At 38.0% G+C, this 27,168-nt stretch overlaps 2 protein-coding genes and 1 long non-coding RNA gene across 4 annotated transcripts in view; 2 read left to right on the forward strand and 1 right to left on the reverse strand.

The window, feature by feature from the left end:
- Nucleotides 1-4,464, reverse strand: part of APPL1 (adaptor protein, phosphotyrosine interacting with PH domain and leucine zipper 1) — a 30,673-nt gene extending 26,209 nt beyond the window's left edge. Inside the window, exon 1 of the mRNA XM_074914743.1 lies at nt 4,309-4,464. Coding sequence (XP_074770844.1) covers nt 4,309-4,362 — 54 coding nt within the window. The 5' untranslated portion in view covers nt 4,363-4,464. The remainder of the gene's footprint in view (nt 1-4,308) is intronic.
- A 147-nt stretch (nt 4,465-4,611) lies between these two features.
- On the forward strand, nt 4,612-7,200 carry LOC141964377 (uncharacterized). Its single transcript, XR_012634311.1, has 3 exons — nt 4,612-4,723; nt 4,985-5,421; nt 7,095-7,200. It is a non-coding gene; the product is annotated as an uncharacterized LOC141964377 (long non-coding RNA).
- Nucleotides 7,201-11,629: 4,429 nt separating this feature from the next.
- On the forward strand, nt 11,630-13,724 carry HESX1 (HESX homeobox 1). 2 transcript variants are annotated; one of them, XM_074914430.1, is made up of 4 exons: nt 11,630-11,843; nt 11,963-12,168; nt 12,482-12,583; nt 13,577-13,724. In XM_074914430.1, exons 1-4 carry the CDS (start codon nt 11,630-11,632, stop codon nt 13,673-13,675), a joined length of 621 nt encoding a protein of 206 aa, XP_074770531.1. In that variant the 3' UTR covers nt 13,676-13,724. The 2 variants fall into 2 exon arrangements, with proteins under 2 accessions (XP_074770531.1, XP_074770532.1); XM_074914431.1 differs by having other exon boundaries at nt 11,643-11,843; nt 11,969-12,168.
- Nucleotides 13,725-27,168: the final 13,444 nt, after the last annotated feature.

A 27,168-nucleotide genomic window follows, 5' to 3' on the forward strand; every position in this document is an offset into this window, starting at 1 on the left:
GCTTTCTGATACTATCCACCCTGCACAAAGACAGCTGCTGCCTGTGCTTGGACCTGTAATTCACCAGTGCAGTAACAGTCAATTCTGTAATCAAAAGGCTGAGGAACTAAAAGCTAAACCAATCCAAAACAATACAACCTATATCCTGTATTCTAAGATCAACAGGTTTCTCCCCCTCACCACTTAGAGTGAAAGGGAGCGAAAACATCCGTCCTTTTGTCCTTACTTCAACTTGTCAGTTGGTCTGTTCCTTAGCTGGTGTCACCCAGAAGCTTGATGACTATGTGTCCTACTGCACCGCCTGCATCACTGATGAAGGTGCTTAACAGTATCCACCCGAAAATCAACCTCTTTATCACTGTCCACCTATTAGACTTAAAACCACTGATCACTACTCTTTAAGGCCAACTATCCAGCCAGTTTTTCCGCTCGGGTCACAATCTCCAGCCAGAAGAATGTTACCTGAAACCGTGTCAGAATTCTTGCTTAAGTCAAGGTAAATGACATCCACTGCTCTTCCTTATGATGAAATGACTGGCTCTGGATGAGAAGACAATCAGGTTGCTCAAGCATAATTTGCCCTTAAGCTTAAATGAGATGCTGACTCAGTGTTCTTTAATCCTTTTTTGCACTTGGAAGTAATGTTACTCCTTAACAGAAGGATACAGAACAGGTTCCTTCCACCAAAACAAAACCCCAAAAGGTGGAAGAGCAGAGAACGTACCTGTAACTCCACAGACTACATCTGCTTTTCCTGATAGAAAATACTGGTTGGGATGTTTGGATGTAGAAACAGGAGTATTGCTTGCAAGACCCACAAAATAAACCCTTTCACTCTAGAAATGTTTTAGCAAGATGACTGTACTTTGGTTTTAGGTTAACACTATAATTAATGTCCAGACAGAAACTGGAAAGAATTGTAAGTATGTAACTGTTTTTCCTGAAAAATTATGATTGTTAAACACTTGAAATTGGAAATTCTTTTTCTTAGTCTTTCCTAGGCTAAATAACTGTAGTTTCCTCAAAGAGGAAGGGAAGGAACTTATGTGACCTAGGAAAAGAACGAAAGACTGACACATGAAGTCTGGACATCAGGAAAATCTCTCTGATGAGATTAGTGAAGAACACTGCGTTGCCCTGCATATGAATTGTGGGAGTTTTATTATTAGGAATTCTTGCTATGTCAAAGGCTTGTCTTATACTGACTTAGACTTTAGACCATCTCCACTTGAACCATGGAGGTCTTTTTCAGCTGCTTTTCTGTTTTTCTGCTTTTAATGATAATCAAGTATTACATATTAAACCTGTACAAAGTGTATTATTTGACCATTTTTTGGACATGAAAATCTTTTATTTAACTTGAATTAGATGCCTGGCTGTCTCACAAATATTGTCATACCGTATAATATCTACAGGATAGTTAAACATAAAAAAGATATAATCAAACAGCATCGACACAATAAATCACTTTAATGGTGGTTCTAGTTTATAAAGCAACTGGAAAAGAGGGGTAAAAGAGGAAAGAGGTAGAGAACTCAAAACGTTTGCCAGGTATGGCAACATGTTGTGTCACCTTAATAGCTGTGACTCTCCCATTAAAGGAGACATACATGAAGGAATGCAAAAGAAGAAATTACATAGTACCATAACCACTGAATTATATACTCATGACCTTAAACCTAAACATCAATAAAACTGAACATAAATAAACCTGAACTTGCAATTTTAAAGGAGTATCATGTAAAGTGTCAGGATTATGCCTACTCTTTAAAACTGTAGAACAAAAGCATTTCTGTTTTATTGTAAAAATACCAGTTACTGACATCCAAACTTCAAACTGATATTGTATGATACTGATGGAAAGAAAATAACCTGAAACTGCAAACAGGTTATGGCAGACTATTGCTTAGCAAAAAATTAGAGGACTTGTTTACTCAGGTTTCTAGTAAAATTTTGCATCATTCTGCATGTTCTTTAAGATGCTTTCAACCCATTTATATGAGCAGGTACACTGGAAACTACCAGTGGTAAACTGCACAAAGAAACCACCTAGTTAGAAGTCAGTGAACTGTAAAGCATTATATGTCATCATATGTATGGTAATGTCAGTGACATGACATAGAGCCTATACTATCAAGTTTCCTGGCTTTTTTATTGTGCAATGCTTCAGAAATGCAAATAAGTCTGAGCAGAAACTCTCTCTAAATATATATTAACGCACATACTCAGTGTTTATATATATGTCCTAAGTTAACGTTTAAATTGCACTGCTTTGCGTAGCAAAAGACAATGTAAACTTGTCATTTGGTTTACATCTAAAAACACAGTGGTTAGATTTTAATCCTGAGAAAAGAGGAAATGAATGGGTTTTGCCATTTTAGAAAAGCCTTTCCCTCCCTCAGATGCAGAGTAAATTTAATGTTTAGATACCTAAAGTTAGTGTCTGAAACATGACACTGAAGTTGTCTAAAGGTGCAAAACTCCAGTCCATAGCTCAACACTAAGCAACAACCTAGGCTGATGATCTTTTCTAATATTACAGCATGAACACATCGATCACAAAGGTATGACAACTCCTAAAGAAAGCAAGGTTTCTTGTTTCTTCAAGCAACATTTGTTGCCATTTTCATTGCACTGATTTCAAAATAACAAAAATTAACTAATAGAAGACTATAGAGTCCTTGTTATGTTCTTCTAAGAGGTGGCTAGCCAGAATTCACCTGAAATACTAGGTTGACTGGAATATGTAAAATTTTGTACCTAAAACAGAAGAAGATACTGGCAAATCTAATAGTTTAAGCACATCAAACTCATCAGGCTAAATTAAGCTTTGCTAGTCTGTATCACAAATAACCTTAACTGCAAGATTCTGGAATTTATAATTATGTTCCAATATGTAACTTCTTTGCATGTGCTTCCCAAATGACATTCCAGTCTTAACTGCTTGGGAAAAAAAACCCTACATCCCACTTTTTAGGGGTCCTAGATTTATCTTACATTTGACATTTCCTATAAAGTTCTGACTTCCGTATACTGAGAACTGACCTTCAAGAGATAATTTTGTTAAATTACTATAACACTTTTTTTTTTTTTCTTCACGAGAGTATATCAGATTTAGTCGCTGGCCCAGAGGCTACACTACAGGCTAGCCCTCATCTAACATGTAGTATTTGAGCTACATGGGCCACTGTCATTCACAAAGCAATGATACACTTTCTGCACGGCCTTTCTCTGTTGCCTTTTCTAAGTCGTCCCTCCACTCGATGTACATTTGTTAAAATGGTTGTAATTTGGGGTATTAAAATTCCCTATTATGCAAGTGAAACTTTCTCTTCCTATGGTTGAGGTATCAAAACGACCAATGCATATATTATTACAATATAGGAAGCCTTGCTTGTCTTCCCAGACAATGCAGCAAAACAAGGATCTTAAGTCAAAAGGCTGTAACAAAAGAAAATACATTGTAAACTTTTTTTTTCTTCTCATCTAGGAAGAGCAGTACAAAGTACTTGCACTGGTTTCTCTTGCTGGCAACAACCACAGCAATTGAATAAAGCACTTCCTACTTAATGGTAGTATGAAATGCCAATGCAATACATGGCATCCCTGACAAAGGTCAAGCAGCAGAAATGGAAGTGAAGACACCAGAGCAATTAAAGGCCTCTCAGCACCATGCGTTTCCTACCTACTCACAGCATTAACAACCGCCACGATAACCGCATCCACTATCTACTTTTCATACGCATCTATTAAACTTTAATGCGTTTATAGTAAAAAACAAAGATAAGAAGAATAGACTTGAGAAGTAAAGACGGGTTTTGTCAGCACGAGGTCTCCAAAATAAACCATGAAGGTAAACGCGGGGGTGGGGCAGTGAGGGAGCCAATGCACGCTGAAGCTCAGTACCTCTGGAAAATCGCTACCGAGCTCGCCGCTGTGCAAACAGCTCCCCAGCCCGCAGGACCCGCGGAGGAAGCGGTGGTGCGAACGGGAAGAACGTGCCGCGGAGACCGGGGCGAGACCTCGCAGGGGGCACTGCCCAAGCTGACAGCCCGAGAGCCGCCGCTCCTGGCGCCGAGCCCCCGCCCCGCCACAGGGGCGAGGAGGACAGGAAGGCACCTGGCCGAGCACGCAGCGTCCCCGCCCCGCGGCGCTTTCGCCTCCCGCCCAGCCGCTACCGAGACTCTTCAACATCTCCCTCAGGAAACACGGGGGGAAGGAGCGAGAAGGGAGCCGCGCTAGGCCCGGCGCCCACGCCATGGGCCCGATCTGGCCTCCGCCCACCGGGCTGCGTGTTGCCTCTCTTACCTGTGGGCTGTCTTCCAGCGTCTCCTCGATGGGGAGCTTGTCGATACCGGGCATGGCGGCCGCCGGGGTTGACTCTGCGCCGCTGCAGCTCCCGCACCCCAGAGCGCCCAGCTGACTGCTCCCTCCCCTTGGCCCCAGACACAACACAGGCGCCCCCGCCCGCTGCGCGCCGGATGTCCCGCCCCCACGCCGCCCGCTTGGCCATTCTATTGGTTCTTCCACCCAGCCTGCCCAGCTCGTTACTGGTGAGCGGGTCTATCCGTTTGCCCGCACGCGCGCGCGGGGCTGCTGGTGCCGGGAGGTGGGACGCGCCTCTGCGTGGGCGCGCGGCCGCCGCTCCTCCGCGCCCGCCCCTGGCCGCGGCGGCTGCCCGCGCGCTGTCCCTCGGCGCGGGAAGAGAAGCGCGGCCCTGCGGGTCAGCCGCGTCCTCCTGTCCTCCTCCCCTCCCTCCCCCTCAGTGCAAACGGCGCCTGTTGGCGGCCAGATCGGCTCCCGCCTCTCGGGAGAGCGCCTCTCACCCGCTGCGTGGGGCCGGCCCGGTGCGGGGAGCTGAGTGTGGTGCGGGGGCAGCAAGGGGCCTTTCCACGCCGAGGTGCCAGGGGCAGGTGATGGTTGCCGAGTGACGCTGCTGGGAAAAAAAACAAGCAAACTTTTTTTTTTCTGTTTGCGTTTGCAGTTACATGCCCCGTGTTACACATCCTGATACGTCCTCCCAGCCCTGCTGGTGCTTCTGGATGCTGCTGCCTTCTCAGAACTGACAGTTAACTTGGGGGCAAGGCCACAGTGGGACTAATGCTGTTGTGTCCCTGTCGTGATGGAAGCATCTTCTGCACTCTTTTGATGTTACCTGGAGCATCCCTTCACAGAAGTCTCCTTTTATCCCTGTCATGTCTTTCTCCGCCATCTACCAGGGCTTTTAACAAAAAAGTATTTATATTCCTAACTACCCAGTATTACCCAGTGACAGCTTCAGCTGAGGACCTGGTGTATCTGCTTGTGTCTTTAAAAAACCAAAACCATTGCTGTCCACAACTTTTCCCCTTCAGAAGCAGGAGTGTAATGAGTTCTAACAGACTCTCTACTTTCTTAGTCTGGATAAACTTGGTGCAACAGGTTGGTGGCCGATTTTAAATGTTTAAAGCTACTGTGAGGGTGTGCTGGAATTTAACCGGATCATCGTGCACTGTTTAAAAAAGATCATGTTCTTGAATTGCCCTCTGTGATTAGTATGCTTTGACCAAAGTTGTACTTTATTCCTGCAGGTTAAACAATTCATATTTCAGGTCTCTTAGGAGGTCTTGAGTATGTACAAATTGCTAATCAAGAATATCCTTCTAAATTTCCATTAATTTAAAAACAAATTAAAATATACTGTCTGTCAAACAAGAGGCTACATAAAATTCTCACTCTTAAAACTAACAAAAGCAAAACCAAATTGTACATCATACCTGAATTTGCAGACTGGTTCAACTCTGAAATTACTTGATGATATTTCATTTCTGTGTTTTAATAGATGATTGTTAACTTTTTAGATATATTTATTATTACAGTTTAGGGAAATAAAAGAAAAAAATAAGCAGCTGTTCTCTTGCTGGTTTTGCCTTTTTTGGGCCAGGTGAACTTAGTCTAAAACCAGATTAGAAAGTACATGAAGTCATCCAGTAGAGCAAATGATTAACTATTGTGCAGTCTTGCTATGGAGACCTTTCTTTATGTTGTATCAGATCACGTTTTACTTTTAAAAGCGGATAAAGGAATAGGCTGGTATTAAATTACAAACAATTAAAGATTTTTGAGGTGGAGGTGGGGTGTTTGTTTTGTGGGGGTTTTTTCCTAGGGTATGGTGAGCTGGTGACTCATCATCGTCTCTCTTTCCCTGTCATATGACAGTAATAATCTAGTTATCTTACAAGGTATTTTAAGGACTAAGTCTTGCAGCTGTAATTATTATGACAACACTAGCATTGGTTCACGACCTATGTATATGTACATAGCTTTCAGGTTTTGAGATCAGTTAACTTGTGACTAAGTTTTACAGCGGTCTTCTGCAAGAAATGCTCTCTGTTTTGTACTGTAAGATTTATTTCCCTAGCAGAATTTAGAAAGTTGCTAACTTTAAACAGAATTGGTTTTAGTTAGCTTTGTATATTTAGAGGTATAAGAGACTGAGGAAAAAAACCCGCATTTCTCTACCTGCTACAAACAGAGAATAGCTCTTTGAAAATTAAATGTTTTGTAGAAGAAAAAACAAAACACTAACAAACATATCTTTAAAATGTATAAACGTGCTTTGATATCTCAGCTGGCATGTAGCATAAAAATGTGTCTTGTTTCTGTTGATTTAGTGATTCAGTTTAATGATTCAGTTTGGTTTAGTAGCAAGAGGTGGAGGGCCTTTCTAATAATTTTGTAGTATACCAGGGCTTCTTTGAATGAGTAGTCAGCTTTTTTAATAGATCCCTTATGTTGAAGCACTCTGTAAAGTATTACTAGTCTCCCTCTTACCTTTTGTGTATGTTTCTTACAACGTCACAAGGTATCCAAAAGTTTTATCTGAGATACAAATGTGACAGCAACAGATGAGAGATGATAGTAATGAATCGAAGAATTCCTCTGAACCCTCTAATAAGTGTGGTTTTAAAGTTACAAATTTTTTTGGCATTGTGGGCTTTTTGTTAGTGTGTGATTTTTTTTCTGTTTCGGGGGTGGGGGTTGTTCCTTCTGCAAAATACTTACTAAGAGGCCTTAAAAATGTGGGGAACTAACACTTGGCACTATGTAAACAGGGAGAAGAGCAGCCAACGGCTCTTTAGAGGATTCCAGATGTGTTCCCTAATGGAGAGAACATTTTGCCTCTGCAGGAGGGTGAAGGTAGCTGTCTGGGTAAGGTAGGCTTTATTTGCATGTTACCCACTGTTTAACACACTGTTTCTCAGACTTTTGCTAGTGCCACCCTTGGATTTACCTTGAATTTATCTGTGTTCACTTAATCTACCTGGGTCAAAACAGCTTTTCCCTCAGCCAGGAAATAGCTAACTGCCTTTAGTCATGTTTTGTGAAAGTTGTTTTTTGCAGTTTTAAGGTGTTCTTGCCTAAAAAAACCTTTTGAGTTTTGAAGTTGGCTTTGAATATAATCTTTACTATTCATGTTCAAAACATTTTAAAGGGAGCTATATGCAGCAGAATATCTGAGGTGGTGAAATACAGATGCAGTGGTATAAAGAAGCTGTGGGAAAGGTGAGATGAAAGGCAATTTTTTTTTGTGTGATAAGTAATCAGGAAAGATTATGTATACCATTTATACCTTTCTAAAAAGCTGAAAATATAGCACAGGCTATTGTGAAAGGTGACCTGGCAGTGGAGTGGCAATGGGCAAGACCAGCAAAAGGTAACAGCAGGCATTGGGTGTTTCAGACCAAAGCCACCAAGAGCTCTTGGTGGTATAAACAGAGTCCTTAGAGGCTTCCCATCTCTAAAGAACAAGAGCTTCATCTCTAAACAGATGAACTCTACTGTTCCTGGGCAAAAAACGGTGGTGCAAAATCTAAAAGGGAGATTAGTTTGCTGCCTCATCGAGTATGTGATGCTGTAAGAGGATTGGATTTGCATATCCAAGGAGCAGTGATTTCTCCTGTAATTGATTACTTAGGATTTTCAACTCCATTTTTTGTTGTGTTGCTCTAATTGCCTCTACAATGGTGTTTAGCTAAAACTCTATAGGTAATTTCATAACGATTGCAAGGAAAGTATTGATCATTTCTAATGGACCAAAATACTGAAGTGCAGTTTTTGAGTGAAGGCTCAAGGTCTCGTTACACTTTCAATGGGAAATTGTAGAAATTTAATCTGGTTCTTTACTACCAGGTATTCTTGGATCTAAAACTTTTGAGTTTTCTGCCCTGTGGAAAACATATTTAAATCCTCATTTCTTACAGAAAGGTCAGTTCACTGTTTATCTTGATAACAAATAGCTTGCTTTTACAGCTAAGCAAGCTTCTCTTCAAACAAATCTAGCAACATTTAAATGCTAGACCCTCAACCCAACTTTCCAGTTAGATTTATTTCTAGGTATACATTGTTTTAGAATCACAGAAGGGTTTGGATTGGGAGGGCCCTTTAAAGATCATCTAGTTCCAAACGCCTTTGGGACATTTTTCACTGTATTAGATTGCCCAAAGCCCCATCCAACCTCACCTTGAACACTCCCAGGGATATAATGGAATTTTGGCATAATGCAGACTTCTCATCTTTAGAATAATTTCTCTTATAATTTTTATAAATAGTTATGTGGACCTTCATTAACATTATGAAGGTCACCATATATATATATGGTGTTTCACTGAAGTTCTCAGAAATTAGATGGCATAATGTGAGCATCTACCTTGTGACCTTCTGAATTGGTGCTCCCTGTTCCTATATGTGGTTGCAGCCATGAACTCTTTAAAAACAAGAATTCTGATATATTTTGGTGACTGCATTGCGGTCTCCAGGTCTGGTTCAATTCAACATTGAGCAAATGAAAGTAATATGAAAATTTTAATAATAACACAGCTGCTTACTCAGATACCATTGTTGAATAAATTTACCAGCTGGGTAAGCCTAAACACCAGATGGCAGTATTTGGTGAGCGTCTGACCTGCATGTAGCGAATGAGTTAGCTGGTTTTGGCCTGTTTTATGAAAATTCTTTTTGAGAGCTATCAAGAACTCTTTTCCCTGAAAAGTCATTAAAAAACTCTGAAAGAATGAGTGTTTCCAACTGGGAGTTAAAAGCAGACTACCCTGAAGTTATTTTCCATCTTCTGCAATCTCAGAGATCAAAAATAAGTTGTAATTACTTGGTAAGCTTAATGGTTAATTTTGGGAAGATAGTTGCCTCTCATAAATGTCTTGCCACCACATATGCCTGTCTTTATTGATAGTTCTTGATAGCTTCCTGACAAGAACACCTAGAAAGGTTTGGGACTTGAAGAACATGGTAATCTGAGTCTGAACTTTGTGGCCCAGCTTCATGGCTGTATTTGGAAACTAGCTGTTTATAGTATAAATGTTAAGAGGTTTTTTGTATTACTAAAGTCCACATTAGTTTCTGGATTCAGGAGGCTGTGTCTCTATCAGTGATCATGCTTTTGACCTCTTTGGGATACAGAAATTGGTAAGCAGCTCCAAGTTCACTGCAGAAGAAGATGCATTTTTTTCTTTTTGAATTAATGTGTTTTGTGGGAATTTTTTTAAGTAATTTTTTAAAAAACCCTGGTGTTCCATGTAGAGACTGTAGAGGCAGAAAGCTGATCTACCAATCGCTGCTGTATGAGAGGCTTTGCATTATCTTTTATTAACTACTGGAGCTGGTGTGCAGTCTGAATACTCAAAATAACTGCCTACAGTCAAGAAAAGGAGTCCTGTTGCTTTGTTAATCTCATAGTATGCCTTGTTGGGAACAGCTGTACTGAAACATAAAGGGCTGTGAGGCCCTTGCTTAACACTGCTTCCCATTCACCTCTACTTCACCAGATATTCCAGCAAGCAGTGGCTTGATACATAGCTAGCTCCTTATGCCTTTTTTTATATCTGCACTTTGTGGTTGCTGAGGCTGTTAAATGATGGTTGGACCGTAGCTTGCAGGTGGTCATTGCAGTTACATTGAGACTTCCAGGATTCACTGATCCACGCTGATAAGGTGTCCTTGGTAAGATCACTTCTGGAATTGTCACTCTTTTTGATAGTTTGGTTTGACAGCAATGTCATCACACAACACAAAGTCAGTTCAGTAAGTCAATATTCTTCAGCTGAACATCTTTATGATAAAAAGTCATATCTGGATTGCATTTTTCTCTGTAGAATCTCCTCCGCACAGTATTGTCAGTTCTAGACTATGCCATTTCCTTACCAATTTTCTTGTTTCTGTCCCTAAAGATTAGTCTTGGGTTGTTTACAAATGTACAGAAAATCAAAGTGGAGTTACTGTTTATTTCCTTAATATTAGTTGTTTGCCATGTGAATGTGATTGATTACACAGAATAAACTACTCTGGTAAAACAAGAAAAAATAGAGGGCCAGATTTTTCCTCTAAAAGCATACAGTCCTATGTGCTCCTACATTGTGTGCTCCAAATTAAAAGTTTTATTTAAGAGGGGTAACTTTGGCATACTGAAATGAAATTATTGTTTCCATATTTGCATGTTATCAAATAAAGCTTTGTCCAAAATAAGAAAAGGAGGAATCTCTGTAGAGAGGTTATCTTGAATCAAAAGCTGGTTTTGATCATGTGACATGTAAACTGCTGTGTGGCTGACAGGTGAGTTTGAATGTAATAATGTTATAGTCGGTACTTTCTTTATAATTAATTAAATCAGAATTCTGTTTTCAAATATTGAACTTCATTACAAAATCTTTACCCCTTTTCTCCCCATTACTCATGTTTTTTTGAGTTTGAGTTCTCAAAGATTTTGAGTGTTTGCTCTGTAGGTTTTAAATAAACTCCTATTGTTTGTAAACCTACCAGAAGGGAGGAATATCTCGCAGTAAAAAGAAGAGTGTAATGCTGCTATTAATTTAAGTTTTATTTTTATGTTGTAAAGAATGATCGGGAAATTTCACATATGGAATGTTTAAAAAAAGCCACAACAAAGTTATTTTAATAAGAAAAATTAATGCATGAATTATTTAAAATAGTTGGTGCAACTGTTCCTGTTAACTAATCCAGGCACTTGGAAGGCAATTACACTGAGCTTTGACAACATTGCCAACCCACTGCACAGTGCCTTATGCCAAAAACCATTGTTGTTTTATTGACCACGTTCACCATTACATATGCATATGAAAAAACAGAAGCATTTTCATCGGGATTACCCTAATAGCATTAAGAGATTATTTTTTAAATTTCCTTGGAAGGAAATTCACTTAAATGAGATTACTTATTACTTGACTGGTTTCCTATCATGCTGCTATGTTTAGGTAAGTGGAGTCCGTTAGAGTATAAAGTTTTTTAAAAAACTGATTTTATACATTAATGATTTCAAATAAAAGAGAAGTACTATATTTGTGCACAGCTTCTTTTGAGAAAGTTAAGTCGATGTTCTGGTTAGGAGAGATAACACTTTTTGTCCCTCTTGGTGGCCCCCCTAGTGTCACCATTAGTTGCTAATTACTTGCAAACAAATAAACAATTAACTCCTCGTGCCTCTTGGTGGGAGAGTTTTCATTGACATGCTAAAACTTTCTAATAAAAGATTTTAATTAATGACGTTGCAAATCCAACCCCCTTGTCAACATAGCTATAAGGAGGACTTGTGGAGAAATGCAAGTACAGTATACATGCTATGCTGGCTGAAGGTGAAAGAATGGCAAGTACATCGCTATGTGCTGCTAATACATCAGCGTCTCAGAACCTTCACACAGTGTCTGGCTTTGTAGAAAATAAAACCACACAGTGCTCATTTTCCATTGAAAGTATTTTGGGACTGGAGCAGAAAAAAGATGGCATTCCAGCTGTGAAACCTCACAGACCATGGATGGAAGCATGCAGCAACTTGGGTAAGTCAGCAGTCTGCTTTGTAACCTCTCAAGATTTTGCTCCTTTAAAGATGTGTGTTATTTTCATGTTTCTGCTGAAAACCAATAAACTGAAGCTCTCCTTTCCTTGCTTTTCCTAGTTTTAGGTGATGACAGTAATCCCCGTCTGCAAATTCCTGTTGTTTGCTATGAAAATCCATTATTTCATGCTAACAGTAATCCAGTGCAAGAGGAAAAAGTTTTGAAATGTGAAAAATATTTTTCAGTCACTGAAAGGCTGTCTTTCAAACGAGAATTGAGCTGGTACAGGGGTAGAAGACCAAGAACTGCATTCACTAGAAACCAGGTAGGGATTTTCTCAGTAAATCTCAATAAATGAATAATGACATAGTTTAGAAAATGTTGGTAGAAGCCTGTAACAGCTGACTCATTCAGTATGTTGTACCTCTGTAGAGAGAAAAGTAACCAGGAACTAGTGTAAATTAATAGTAATTTTGTTAATTTCAGCAGACTTGTGTTTATGCATGGAATCAGAATTGTGCAAACACTGCTTGAAAGTTTCCTGCTGAACAAACTTAACTGTTTTTTGTATTTATTTTCTTTGTTACTGCTATGAAGGTAGCGATAACTATTCAAAAAGTTTGTTTTAATCTCCTCAGATTGAAGTCTTGGAAAATGTTTTTAAAATGAACTCCTACCCTGGCATTGATATTAGAGAAGAGCTAGCTCGCAAATTAGATTTAGATGAAGACAGGATCCAGGTAATAAATAATTTATTTGAAGTTTTCTGTAATTACATCTATACTTATTCTCTCATTATATGAACAAGTAGTTTGACAGCAGTAGCAATAATTTTAATATTCTCAATTTAAAACAATGTACATTTATACATGTGGTATACGTTCTATGATTTGTGGAATGGAAGCCATTGAATTCCTTCTGAAATCTTAGACCTTCTTCCATAGCATTGATGGGGTATTCATCACTATAAGATTTCCATGATATCTACTCTGTTAATCTCTAGTTATCATGTGCAGAACTTGATATTTGCTTCCATGTTTTAAAATCATGCTTATATTATGCTTGTCACAGTATCTGAAAAACAAATTTGAAACAAATATTGAAACGATTTGTATGAATGTCTAATTATTTTGTGAGACTGTCAGTAGAGCATAAATGTGTTAAACCAATGTTTGAGCCTGTCTTCATCTGGCCAAAAGCAAAATCTACTCAGAGACTTTAATTATTAATTTCCAGGTAGTCCAATGTGGTAAGAAGCATACCATAAGCATTAGAATTTGGGCCTGACCTTGATGTTCATTAAGCTTTTAATGCAAGTATTATATTAAGGTTAATGGGAAGTTTGATACTGTGATTAAGCAAGCAGCTGAAGAAATGAGACTTAAAGACTTGTTTGTGAATTCCAGATGCTCAGGATCTTCCAGGGTCTGATTCAGTGTCACCAAAGTAAATATTAATTTTTATATTAATTAAAGTGAAGCTGGGCCTCACTTTTTGGTTGAGGTCCAAGTTTCAGGTTCACTTTCAAGTTGGGGTATTATTTTCTTCATCTGTGGTGTTAAAATTATTGCAGGTAGTTACATGCCATCATCTGCAGAATTTAAATTTAGTATTGAACTTTCAAACTGCTGTAATTACACAAAATACTGTTGTATTAATATTTTTAAGTTTCAATGCTCATTCTGCTCACAGGGCTGTATTTCTGAAAAGCATGCCTTTTCTTTCAATTTTAGATCTGGTTCCAGAACCGTCGTGCAAAGCTGAAAAGATCACATCGAGAATCTCAGTTTCTAATGGTGAAAAATACTTTCACCTCCAGCCTGCTAGAGTAGAAAGAAGGATGGTTTGCTGTTATGGTACTACAGTAGAACGTGAAAAAATACTGGAATTTTCATAACTTGTATTAAGTAATAATGATATATTAATTATGATTTTATCCCAATTTTATAGTTTATCATAATTTTCATTCGAATAAACTGTAAATACTTGAAGTATTATTAAAATTTACTTTTCGTGAGAAAAGTGAACTTTTCCTATATATTTTAATAAGTATTTCCAGAAAAGTTTAGATATTTTTGCAGTTTAAAAAAAATCCAAACTCTAGGCTGCACAAGATTTTTGCTAGTGTGAATTACTGCAGCTTAACTGAAGATGATGTAACAAAATTTCATGGTTTTAAAAAAAAAATCTGTTTAAAGTCTGAAATACACAATATCCAAAATAGATTTTGCTACCTGAAACAGATTGCACGTTACATTGGAGTTTAGTTTATTTATAAAGAGTATGATAGTTTTCATAAAGAACATATTTTTCAGAAAAATGTAACTCAAATGGAAGGGCCAGTATTCAGTTTGAACAACTGGTTAAAAGAAGCTGAAAATTATATTTTTTTTTATATCGTATGTTAATTAATTTAGGATATTTGCCTATTCAGTACTTCAGTTTGGATATCTCCTCTTTTGTCAGTATACGTGTTCCAGTTCTGGAAGTTGCCCTATTATCGTTTAATGACAGATTGCAGATTTTCAATCTGTAAACCTGAAAGAACCAGTAAATCCCAATGAATTTAGACATAAAGCTTTATTAATTGGATTTTCCCACGGGCTAATGTGAAAAATAAGTTTTATTTTGAACCTGAACTGAATCATTTAATCTGTTTTTTTTTTTAAAAAAAGAACATAGGGAGAAATTCTGAAAACTAGGGAGAAGAAACTATGTGAGTGTTTATGATATTCAGATTGTTATATCTAATTCAGGGTATAGATCTCAGACTAACTATCCCACATTGGAGAATGCCTGGCCACTGAGCTATGTTTCCACAATTCTTGTGGAAAATAATTCCACATTCCACAATTCTTGTGAAAACAGTATTACTTTATACAAAGTACTCTGATGTTCTCTGGAGGAAGAATTTGAGCCAAAGTCTTCAATTTACCTACCTTAGCCACCAGGCTCATTCGGTCTGACACTCAGCTTCTATGAAGTCAGTTAGGACACTGAGGACATAGAAGTCAGCAACTCACTGTTAATACAGGCTAAATGTAAATAGCGAAAAAGGTGAAAAACTAAATCCATATTCTTCTAGTGTTGTAGTAGTGCAAATACAGTTAGATTGTTCTTTACTTGCACTTTCTTGTTTAATAATAATAAAATGACAACTCTTTTTTTTTTTTTTTTTCTGGCACGTTACTTTTCATGTAGTATAGTCTCTAGAAGAGGTAAGTGTTTAAAATTTTAAAGACCTGTCTCTACTGCTTCCAGGCATTTTTGATTCCTGTATCTCTTGTAACATGTTCTGCTTTTCCTTTTGTTTGTGTTCTTTCTTAGGACAGCTCTCTACATTTCAGTTGTTATAATGGAGGATTTAATGTAGCTTTGCTGAAAGTTTTCAAGGCATTGTGATATGCAGTTAGTTTAGGATTTTATGACATAACATTGTACTTGATATATCATGAACAAACCAAGTATTGCTCTTCATTTCTTGATGCTTGTATCCATGGTATCTGCTGTCCTATAGAATGAAAGGTAAGTTTGAGAAAAAGGGTCATAGAAAAAACTTAATTTTATGTAGTCTCATACTAGGTAAAGCTAAAAGGAAGGATGATCTGACTTCAATCCTTAGTTGATAATTTGAATGATAGGTTGAGATATAAGAGTTTAAATAAAAAAAAAAAAATCTGTGTTTTCTGAAAAATATTACTGAAAAGCTGCATTACTTTAGAACCAGACTACAGGTATTTGCAGCTTTTTGTCTTTAACGTCCTGGGCTCATTGCCTTCATTTTTATAGAATCCCTAAATCTTGAATTGTTTGACTTTTCTCCTAAACTAATAGGAAAACCTATTAGTGTGAAAATGACAAACTTTTATCCAATATTGAAATGTTAATTATTCATGCTTTGTTGGAATCAGGAAATAACGTTACTAACTGAGCTTCTGTTGTATCCTCCACTCAAAAATAATTAAGAGAACATTCACAAATAAAGCAGTTTAAATGGAGCCAAATCCATTAGGAATAGTTTTTTCGAGAAATTGGAATCTCAATTCAGATACCTACCTGATCTGGTAAAGGTAAAGACAATATTGGGAATGCATGAGTTCTATTTTGTTTTTCTTCTCACCTCAAAACATATATTGCCCATAGCTTAACCGTATTGCTGGTAATTTGAAACTATTGTCTACTTTACTGCTGGAAACAAGGTTTCCAGCAGCAACAGATTAGACTAATCTGTACAGATTGATGCCTAAGAACCTTAGCCTATTATCTGGCAAATACCTAAATACACCTAATGTCTCTTATAATGGAACTTGTCTCAAGTGACGGAAGTCTGACAAAGCAATTTAAGAAAAGGAGTAGAATAGTAGCAGAATAATAATAGCACTGGTCCTGGTATCCAGCTCTCAATTAGCAAATGTTACCAGAAGGATGTAAGGTACTAAGATTGTCACACATATTGCTGAGGGGCAAAAAGTTTAATGGCGTAATTGCATTATTTGGTTAGTCTTGGCTTAGCTTGTTTTTCCTAAAGTAAATACATCAGCAAGTTAAAGGAGAGCCTCTAACTTTAGTTTTATACCTACTTTGACCAGCATGGGTTTAAATTGTGGCCATCATTTTCTCAAATACAGCTGAATTTTTTTCCAACTTAAAAAATAGTAGTCTAGACTCTTCAGGATTTTGTAATCTTGTACTTCCTGATAATATGCAGCTTTCTGGGCTACCTTGGTAATACATGTAATACGCTATGTTATCTGTCTAGGCACAGCCAATACAAATAATGATTGTGGATGAGACTGTCAGAAGAGGCCACTATGCCTCTTCTATGAAATCTGGTCCCACTCCAGTTCTCCTTACATTGCCTTGTAGTGTTTCTGTTTGTTTGCCTACCCTTCAGAACTGTGAACAGAAAAGTCTCAGTCTTCTTGGTTCCTATTCTGACTTAACTTTGTGAAGCCACAACCTCTTTTTCATCCAGCTATGTTGCCTTTCATTGGCTCCAGTGATCATCTGACCCTGTGATAAGCTGATAAATTTAATAGGATGGTGAAAAACTGTTCTAGCAAAAAAACTGGCTAGTCATAAGACTTCTTTCTCTTCATATTGGCAAGTTGTTACATCAGCATCCATCAACAGCTACAATTTAGGCAAGGGTCAGGTGGATGATGGGCTTCTGTCACTGACTGTAATGGCACTTAAACATTCTAGTAGTGCTTTCCTGAAATAGATAAAGTGTCTGTGACCCTAACTGGGATGCTGGGCTGCATAGTTATTTGATTTAACTTGATCTTCTCTTAATTAGTGTTTCTATCCTAAAATTTTTTTCTAACCACAAACACAATGCCCAATGCTGTCCAAAAAAGATGAACTATGCTCATGGTCTGAAAGCAGATTCAAATGAATTTATACCAAAGAGCCAATGCTTCCAAAGTTCCATTGTTAATTGCAGCATACATAAAAACATAGTCTGAAACTTAATCTTTAAATTACCAATGTTAACATTGAAAGTCCAGATTTAGAACACTGTTCATTAAATTGTCATTTAACACTTTGAATTGACCATTATTTAGGTTATCAAGTCTGTGCTTACAAATAGCAAGCTGTATGTTATACAAACTGTATATTATCATTTTACTGGTGTGCATGGGTACATCTATATTTTTCTAGTTGCTCAAAGTTTTGCGTTGAAAATTCTAAAGCAATGAAACCCAGGACTTTTTGTAATGGTATGTAAGAAGATTAACTCTGTGTTCATAATATTATTAAAAGGAAATGTGGCTTTTAAAATCATCCAGCATTTATATGACTGGATTTTACAAAAGACTTACACAAAAGTAATGTAAAATCATTTGCAAACATCTTCAATTTATCTAACATGAAATTGGACTAATTTTAAACAGTTGAGACTAGCTCTTGGGATTAACAGTTAATAAAATAAAAGCTTTTTAGAAATTTGTTTTAAAATAACTTTTGTTTTGATTCCTATCAGTTGTTAGGTTGATGATCTTTGTCTCTTCATTTTAAAGGACTTACTATTACATAATTGGATGGGAAATATAAGGTATTTTAATTTCAGAAATACTTTTGAACAATGGTGATTGACCTCAATTATTATTTCATGTCCTGTTATTTGTGTCATGGATTCATCTTGACTCAAAATCATATTCTGTTACTTTTATTAGAGCTATTTAGAACATCTTATATACTTATTTGATAATGGAACTGAAAAAAGACAAAATAGTCATGATCATTATGTGAGTGGAAGCTGGGGCTGTTCATCTTGGGGGGGGGGGGGGGGGGAAGATCCCGTCTGATTGCATTACAAAGGAAGTTCACTTGGTCAGAATGGGAAAACAGAATTGTTAGTGAGGAAGAGGAATCTAGGGCTGTTGAAAAGCCATCAGTTCTAGATTCCTTTGTGGGGGAATAGTCCCTTGACTTGCATGACATGAGGGGGAAAGGTTTGGCAGAAAATGTGTAAGGCCGGTCTTTCTATTTTGGACACCCAAAACTGATATTGGCATGTGCCAGCAGTATTTTCTTAGATAAGTTAGGGGAATCTCAGGAGTTACTAAGTTAGCATGACACAGTATTAGCATTGCAGTTTTGCTTTCTTGGATTGACTAGCAAAATAGAAAACTCATCATATATTTGCTGCGTTCAGAAGATGCAATAAATTTCATTTCTTCTAGTATCTGTTTTTGCAGAATGGTTATTAGCAATGAAGTAAGAACATTATCAAAACTTCTTAGGGATATACAGGTTTTGGTGTAGTTGTGGTATCACTGTCAATGACTTTCATACCACCATGTATGTTTTATATATGGTTATATGAATGTGGTAGGTATGGTGCTGGTATTAGAGTGATTAAAAAAAAAGGCGAAGAAGAACAAAAAAGCAGTGAAATAATAGCTTTTTCAGGTGTGTTTTGATCCATGTTGCAAATCAGTTGGTGTAAAGTCTAGTGCCTTCAGCAAACAGAGGATCTCTTGATTCGCAGAGGGTGCAAGTAATGCTTTTGCTACCAATTTTCAAGCACAGTCATCTGGCTTGGGATGTTGTAAGGATCTGTATGTGTGGCCTATAAACATGAAACCATACCTGGATTGGGAAGGAAATACATATTCCTTCTTTTCAGATTTACAGCCCAAAGTTTTATTTTCCTAGCTCCAAACCCAGGTTTTCTTCTGCCACTGTGGTGACTGGAGAACCCAGTGAGTATTATGCCTTGTCTTAATCTTGTGCAATTTGGAGCAAAAAGGACAAAAGGTAGCTGGTGGTATAAGATAGTCCCCTTCATTAAAAGTTACCTATGTTATTAGTCTTGTTATTAATCACTATCAAAGTTTGGGAATTTGCCATTTTTTAATTGCATATGTAAGAATGTGTTTCAAACTCATTACCTCATTGTGAAAAAAAAAATCTGTAACACCAGTTTATTGTACCTTATTTTTCTCTAATCCTTTCTTGCTCTTTTAACACCAAATTTTTATTTTACCAGTCCATGTAATTTTACTACTTCTAAGGTGTTAAGTGCCTGTCCTCAATTTCTAGATCCTGAGGCAGTCTTTTGTCGATGTATATCCAAATTATGGTTTATAAATCAAATCAAGATGAATATAGATATCTTTTAATGATAGATTTCACACTCTTTTAGTGTTCAGAATTGTATTGCATCAATCATAGCAATACTCCAAATATTGGGATTCAGTTTCTATGAATGATGCCATATTAAGCAAATTAAGAAGGTAGTAGATCAAATATTCTGCATTAAAGACAGTTGGCTATATATTAGCTGCATCTTAAACACCTTTTTCATATTAAATCAGACTTTAAATCAATACATTCTGAATCAAAACAGTCTGCATTTGAAATGCCTAGAAAAATGCTGGGCTGCTTTTGCCCTCTTGTGGCTAGATTTTATAATTACAGTCCTACATGTTTAATTTTGAGTAAAATCTACAGTCATGAGTTAGTCTGTGGATAGACAGAACACCAGCAGGTGACTACCTATTTTAATTGTCGTACAAACTTTGTGACCAATTTTATATTGTACATGCATACAAATGCTCGATGTTGGGCCTCATTTTCAGAAGTTCTGAGTGGTCAATATTGAACTGAACCTAGTGAAAATTGGTGGGTGCTTAATATTTTTGATAGTCTAAACAGTTATTAATAATGAGATATTATCTTAAGAATTCACTTTTGAGCAGCCAACCTTTTAAAATCTTGCCTCTAAAATAATTTAGGTTTCATTCATGAGTACGTGTTTATAAGACTGCCCAATATAGTCAATTTATAGTAGCAGAATCCTTTTACATCCCAGAAAGCATTTGGCAAAGTGGCCAGTAATTCTTTAAAAAACATGCCTTACAGTGTAAAACTTAGAATGATTTCTGGTAGAATATCTACTAATATAATTATTTTGTTATAAGAAATGCAATGTCAACAATGCAAAAGTTTACCAGGCAGAAACACCTATTACCACCAGACTTTTCATTTGTCATTGGTTTATGGCATTAGAAGGATAAGAAATGACTTTGTGCTGTTTAAATACTGTGCATTTTTTAAAAGTTTGTCTTGCATTTCGAAGTGTTCACTCAGGGTAAAATAATAAAAAAATGTGATGGTGTTCCCTTTGATTTCTTTCTCGATTCAAATATTTATAAATTCTGGTAGATAGATCTCTGGATATGAGGCATAGAGGGAAATGCAATTCTCTTCAGAGTTGCAACAGCATCTTATCCTATGCTACAGGATGTGGCTATCTGACAGTATAATTGGAAATAGCTCTAATTCATTTTGACAGAGAAAGGAAGTCTTAGGAAAGCATTCTAATGAGGCACCAACATTGCCCTTAGAATGCAGTTGGCTATGGCTAGATAGTTTTGTGAAATGTAAGTTAAGTGGAAAAACCTCCTTTTCTTGTAGACATTCTTGTTTAAATGAGAAAACTGATCCAGTCTTTCCCTTCTTTCCTGTCTGAACACATGGTCCTGGGCAATAAGTTTTATCACAAATTACAGTTTAGAAGGAGTAATGTTTTCAGTGATTGTTACTGTTACCATCTAATTAGAAACAAACCGTATTTATCTATTGTAACTCATATTAACATGCATTAACTTTCTATGTAAGTATTAACAAATCTTGTTCATTGTGTTTGATCAGTCTATTATTATCTGCATATTTATCTTACTCTTTCCAAAAATAAGCAGCTAACTCAATCCTGATATATTCCAATATGCTTCAAACTTTTGTTTTAAAAGAATGTGCCAGACTGTAGATAAAAAGAACCTTGAATTTTTTTGAGAGGTAGGGCTGCCAGCAACAGTTGTCATTCCTAACAGGGCCCTTCCTCTTTTCATTTAGCTTAGTCTTATAGAATTGCTGTGGATTCTTTTGTAAATCTGCTATAAATTGTTTTAAAATTCTTTGAAATATTGTTACATATCTATCATATAAACAAAGATTGCAATTTCCATATGCTTCCAGCCTTCGTATTTTCTTTTGTTTGTGTATTTCCCTTAGTGGGAGTAGAATGAGGTGTTACTGACAAAGTGCTTTCCAATCTTCCATAATGGTTACACAATAGTAAGATTTTTTTTTTTTTTAATTCTTCCAGCCATGTTCCTATTGTTCTGTAAGGTATGTTACTAGTGTCTCTATGCGTTTTAATTACAAAAATCTTCAAAACATTTTCTTTGGCCTTAATTACCCTTAGCTTTTGGCCTCAAATAACAGATGATGTCATCCTGAAGTGCTTGAGCAAATACCTCTCCTTCAGATAAATGGGAAAGGGTTTAAGGCAGGTTATGCTCAGTAAGGGGTCCCTTAGTGTGCTAGGATTAATTTTGCAGACGTTGCCACAGGATGCTGTTGAATTTCAGAATAGACTGTTAAATCAGGTTAGGGCTGTTCCCCTCACCGAACCCCCTTCCCCCATATTTCCCTGCAGAAGGAAAATGTCAATCTTTCTGGATGGAAAGTATTGTGCTGTAATAAGAAAGGGCTCAGATTAGAAGTAAAACTGAGAAACTTGTGAAAATTTTATTAATATTTCTAGCATTTATTCAAACTGTTGTGAGGATCTTGATTTGCATTTCTAATAGTTGATTGAGATGAAATGCCTATATTGCAGAAAAATATTTTTGAATTGAATATGAAAAAGTACTCAATTATTGCTAAACAATAAAGCATACATAACTTTGGGGATACAGTTGTTGATTTGGAATATTTTTAGTTCAACAGAATTTTTATTGAAAAATGACTCTTCCATGCAACTTTAAATTTTCTTTGCATCACAAATCTACCTTTCTCTAAAAGTGTAGTTTCATATTACACCTAATCCAGTATAACAGAAGACTGCTGCTGAAAGATGCCGTCCTGCCCTGCTCCCTCTTTTCTCAGAAACAACATGTGGCCACAGAGTGAGTCAAATGAGCATGCTTTTGGAGCAGGGAGGAGTGTATTTGGTGGCACATCAGTACGTTGCATCATCTTAGAGAACTGAGCTGTCTGTTCCTTTATTATATTCATATGAATAAACAGATGCAAAACTAAACAGAAATACAGCGAGTTGACATTTGCCTGCAAACATTCTCTGCCAGCAGAACAAGCTGGCCTGTATACAATAGAAAGAACTGTGAGGTCTGGGGAGTGGTAATATTATATGAAGATTTGCATCCATGGATCACTGGTAAATTGTTATTTTGATGGTGATCAGAGGTAATTTTTATATAATGACTGTTTGGTTTATTTCAGTCAGTTCCTTTTTACCATAACTTATTCTTACATCTGATGCTAACTTGACCCTTTAGGAATATAGGACTGAAACTTCCTTGGTCATTAAGTGCAATTTCCTGTAGAAGACATTAAGTCATGCAGAAAGGTCACAAGTCCATTCACTCCCTACTCTGTAAACTTTACAAGCTTCAAAACACCCCCAAATACCCAAAGATAAATTTAAGATTTTTAAGAAAAAAGCTCAAACATAACAGGGTGACATAAAAAGTGAGGGGGAGAGAAATATGACTGTTAGTATACTAGAAGGGGTTCTATAAGGTCTGGCTTATTTGGCATTAAGGACTGGATGCTCAATTTCAGGTTTTGTTGCAAAGCATCTGGATATGGAAGTGGTGGCTGCCAGTGTCAAAGCAGAATTCATGCATCTAATTCCACTTTTAAGTCCCATCTGGACACAGCAGCAGCTACTCCAGAAGTGCCAATAAATGTTTGGACACAGCGGGAGGCAGCTGGCTGCCAGGACAGCATGCTGTGCTCTTTGCCACTTGTGAGATAGAAGCAGCCACTTGGATGGAATTGCTCTGGAGGCTGGATCTGGGCTCCATGGCCCACGCTATTTTAGGCACCCACTGGTAATGTCTGGATGACCTTAGGAAGCAGAGTGTGTGTCTATAGAAAGGAGCAAATTAAAAACAAAAAAACCTACACCCAGGGGTCTTTTCCTGTCTTACTAAGGGGAAGAGTCTTTCCTGACTCCAAATCTAATTATTCGTTTAGCCTTGAGCATGTGTGCAAGACATAAAAGCAGGCATCTTTATGACTTTGTGCTTAAGTCTCCCCATCTATAAAATGGGACTAGTAATGTATATTTTCCTTTCAGAACTCAGTGTTTTTCATGAATTTTTGGCACATTTCTCAAGGCCTAGTGATTTAAAAGTTGCCTTGAATGAGATAGGTATTCATAACAATTGATAAATTTGATTCAAATTTCATTTCAATTTTATGGCCTGGGGTCACTGTCTTATCAGTTGATACGCTTTCACTTGAGCTTAGCCAGACCTTTTGAGACTATGGTATGTTAAAATATGGAAGATTCCATCAGAGAAGAATTTTGGAGACCCTTGACACTGGTGGGAAGGTTCATGCACTTGCTGAGAGTGTCCACATCCATTACACACTTTGTAATTATATTCTTAAGGTTTCATACCGGAAGATCTTTCTTCCTCCTTTTTATGCTAGATGTTTATTCCATAGGTAAACCATCCCCATGGAAGAGGAACACTTTAGTATAAGTGATTATTTTCAAAAGATCTGGTTTTCTGCCTTCTGGTATCTACCAGCTGAAGTTCCAGAAGACCCTTGCATTGTGGGTTTTCTGTTCTGGGATCTTATTTGTGCGTTTATGGAGAGTGAGATGATACTTTGTGATTTCAGACCTTGTAAGAGCTTTCTGAGATCCTGCTTTTCTTTAGCATACTGTCTGCTGGGTTCGCTGTAGCTCATCCTCATTTCCTAACAGCCGGTGGTGTTTCTCTGTAACAGAAGTGTGATATTGCAGTAGTCATGATTTTCTAAACTGAATACTTTTACAAGCATGGTGCATGCTTTCTGGTCCAAAAATGAGCTGGTTTTTTAACTCCTTTTGCAATCAAGGTCAGTCTCTCTTGGTAGAGATTTCAGTGCTAGAAATGTGAAATATGGATGGAGCATATAGCTTCCAAGTCTACAAAGGAATTTTTACTGAGAAACTGAAAAATTTGGTAGGGAAATTTTAACCATATTCTCAGAACTTTTTATTATATAAGTTTTCATGTATTTATAGGAACTGCTGAGTTCTCACTGTTCCCTCCATCTGGGAACAGCTGCTCAGAAAGGGGAAGAAAAAAAATATGGTTTTTAGCTTTAAGCAAGAAGGTAGAGTGGCAACCAAAACCAGCTGTAGAATGCATGATATTGATACCCATGACTCTTGGATATTATGCATTCTATACTATTTGGAAACAAGAGACTGTTGTAAAAAGGACAAAAGAACCTACAGAAAAGCAGAGTCCCCACAGCCACTTTAGACCTTACATTAGCTAGCAGCATTTTGGAGAATCTAGCTAAAAATTTTAATTGCTTGTCATTTGATTCCCACCTCTCCCCTACCCTTTTCCACAAAAGATTTCAGTGGAAGTTATTCTAAATGCGTATAAAGGAATAAAAAATCTCTGTATTCAGTCAGTTCATTCATGATAGTAAGTCAGACATGGTGGCAGCATGGAGATAATTTTCTTTCAGATGTGTCATTTTGTTATTAGCAGAAGCTGATATATTGGGAAGGGGGCATCAATGCTGATTTTCTCGGGTGGCATCTTTGTTTTGTACTAACAAGTTTGAGGTCTTAGTAAGTAAGGCCAATCATTTTGCCGCTTCCTGGGTATTGCCAGTGTAATCAGTGCTAGCCAAGAGTTCTTCAATTATTCTACCTAGGAAATGTCACTATTCATTCTGTGTCTTTGTTTATATTAAAATAATTGTAGGCTAATGCATTAATAGCACAGATAATGCTAATTTTCCTCTTCTCACTTTAAAATGTCACATTCTCCATCAGTCTAAATCTCTGTTAGCAGAAAATGCCAAACAGATTTCCCCATAGTGTGTGCAGATGAGTGGAGATGTGTTCAACAGGGAGTCATGGCTTGTCATAGGTGCTTATGGGCAGCAGAGATGTTATTGTCCTGTAAATAAATTGTACCTATTTCTTCCTTTTTTTAGCCATGATATTGTGTTGCTTTATACCCTTTGTAATGCATTAAAACATAAAAAGGATGAGTTCTTTACAGTTTTTATATAGCCTGACTTGATTAAAAAAGAAAAGGCTTATATATTTTTCAGGTCTGTTTAGTCGCTTCTGAGTAAAACAAGGAGACAGCAAAGCAAGAATACCCAGATAGAAGTGTATGGTGTACAGTGAAGAAACATGCACTAAACTTTAATTCTGGTCTGGGATTTACTTGACCTTAGAAAACATCTCATTATAAAATCAGTTAAATTACACCTATGGAATGAGTAGTCTTAAAAGTGCCTTCTTCAGCCAGCAGGGGAAATGAAGATTACAAGTGTCACTTGTTCCCAGAGCCTTAAAAGGACTATGGTTTTGTGTTCCCAGAGCTTTAAAAGGACTGTGGTCTAATCTCCAATTTGTGCTAAAAAATGTTTAATGGCAAACATCTAATTTCTGTTCAAGTCACGGTGAAGGGCTATGAGCAGTCTGAAGTCAGAAATCTGTTTTCAAAGGTAACTGTGAAGTTAGTGTGCACCGTGAGTGCAGGAGCTGCGATTCATCAACTTAAGCGGTTTCAGAGAGTTCTATTGTATTATTTTTGCCAAGAGCCACAAAGGATGGAAAGGCCTATGATAGGTGTAAAGTAAGTACTAGTTTAAAAATTACAAACCGGTCATGTTTCCTGTCAACTGATTGGCTTAGCAGTGTGTTTGCATACTATTTTAATCCAAACCATGTTGTCTTTTATAATACTGATGGGTTTGTCTATTCTATTAGGATTATGGTTTTGTCCAATATTAATCATAGCAACAGAATGTGCTAATCAAAATTTTCAAAAATTATTGTCGTTACGTGACATGTAAAAGTGATGTTTGATGACGCCCTGAGCTACCTAGTCTAAAACTGAAGTTAGGACTACTTTGAGCAGACAGTTGGACCTAATGACCCCCTGAGGACTCTTCCAAGCTAAATTATACCAGGGTGCTGTGCTCTGGAGGAGCCTTGGGCTTCTAAGTCTCTTATATGATTTTGAGAATTTCAGGTGAGGGATTTGTGATTGGTGCAACTCACTGATATATCAGAGCAGTTTGCATTTGAAGTTTATAAGAAATGTGATTTATTTTCTTTTGAAGAAAAATGTTTTGGTCAAAGCATGTAATGCCAAAACGAAGTGTAGAGACTGTGTTTGAAAAAACCAGACATATTTATTGCTACATACAACTTCTATGGCATTTTCTGCAATTGATCTTCCACGATAGTGTATTCCTCCAGCTTGTCTGTCTTAATATTTCATGCATTACTCTTTAATTGTTGATGTTCTGTGGCTGATCTTTGGCCCGTACCCTGATCTCGCACAGCCCTGGACTGTGCCGCTGCGCCTGATGCAGCTCCGACCCGTTAGTGAAGTGGCGCCCATCTCCCCCCTCGCTGGAGGGCAGGGGGGCGCCAGCCCCAGCGTTTCTGCGGGCTCCGTCCCGCTCCGCAGGGCAGTGACGGGGTCAGCAGTGCGGTACCGCAGCGGGGGAAGGCGATCGGGCACTAGCTCGGCCCCGCTGCCTTTCCGGGAAGCCGCACAAACCCGCTGCTGTCCCCGCGCAGCCCCGCGCCCCGCCGATGCCCATTGTTACCGTCCGCAGCGGCGGCGCGGGCTGGAGCGGGGCCGGGCCGGGCCCCCCCGCGCGGGGCGGGGGCGGGGGCGGCGGGGCCGGGCCGGGCCTTGCGCCGGGGCCCGGCCGAGGAGGAGCCCCCCGCCCCCGGGCCGGCGGCGCGCATGCACAGGGCGGCGGCAGCCCCGCAGCCCCCCGCCCCCGGTGCCGC

This window comes from Athene noctua, chromosome 10 (genome assembly GCF_965140245.1).
Source record: "Athene noctua chromosome 10, bAthNoc1.hap1.1, whole genome shotgun sequence".
Classification (NCBI taxonomy): domain Eukaryota; kingdom Metazoa; phylum Chordata; class Aves; order Strigiformes; family Strigidae; genus Athene; species Athene noctua.

Coding starts and splice junctions, on each gene's coding strand:
- HESX1 (XM_074914430.1), top strand. CDS start 11,630: ATGCTGGCTGAAGGTGAAAGAATGGCAAGTACATCGCTATGTGCTGCT. Junction 12,169..12,481: donor CTGCATTCACTAGAAACCAG/GTAGGGATTTTC, acceptor TAATCTCCTCAG/ATTGAAGTCTTGGAAAATGT. Junction 12,584..13,576: donor TAGATGAAGACAGGATCCAG/GTAATAAATAAT, acceptor TTTCAATTTTAG/ATCTGGTTCCAGAACCGTCG.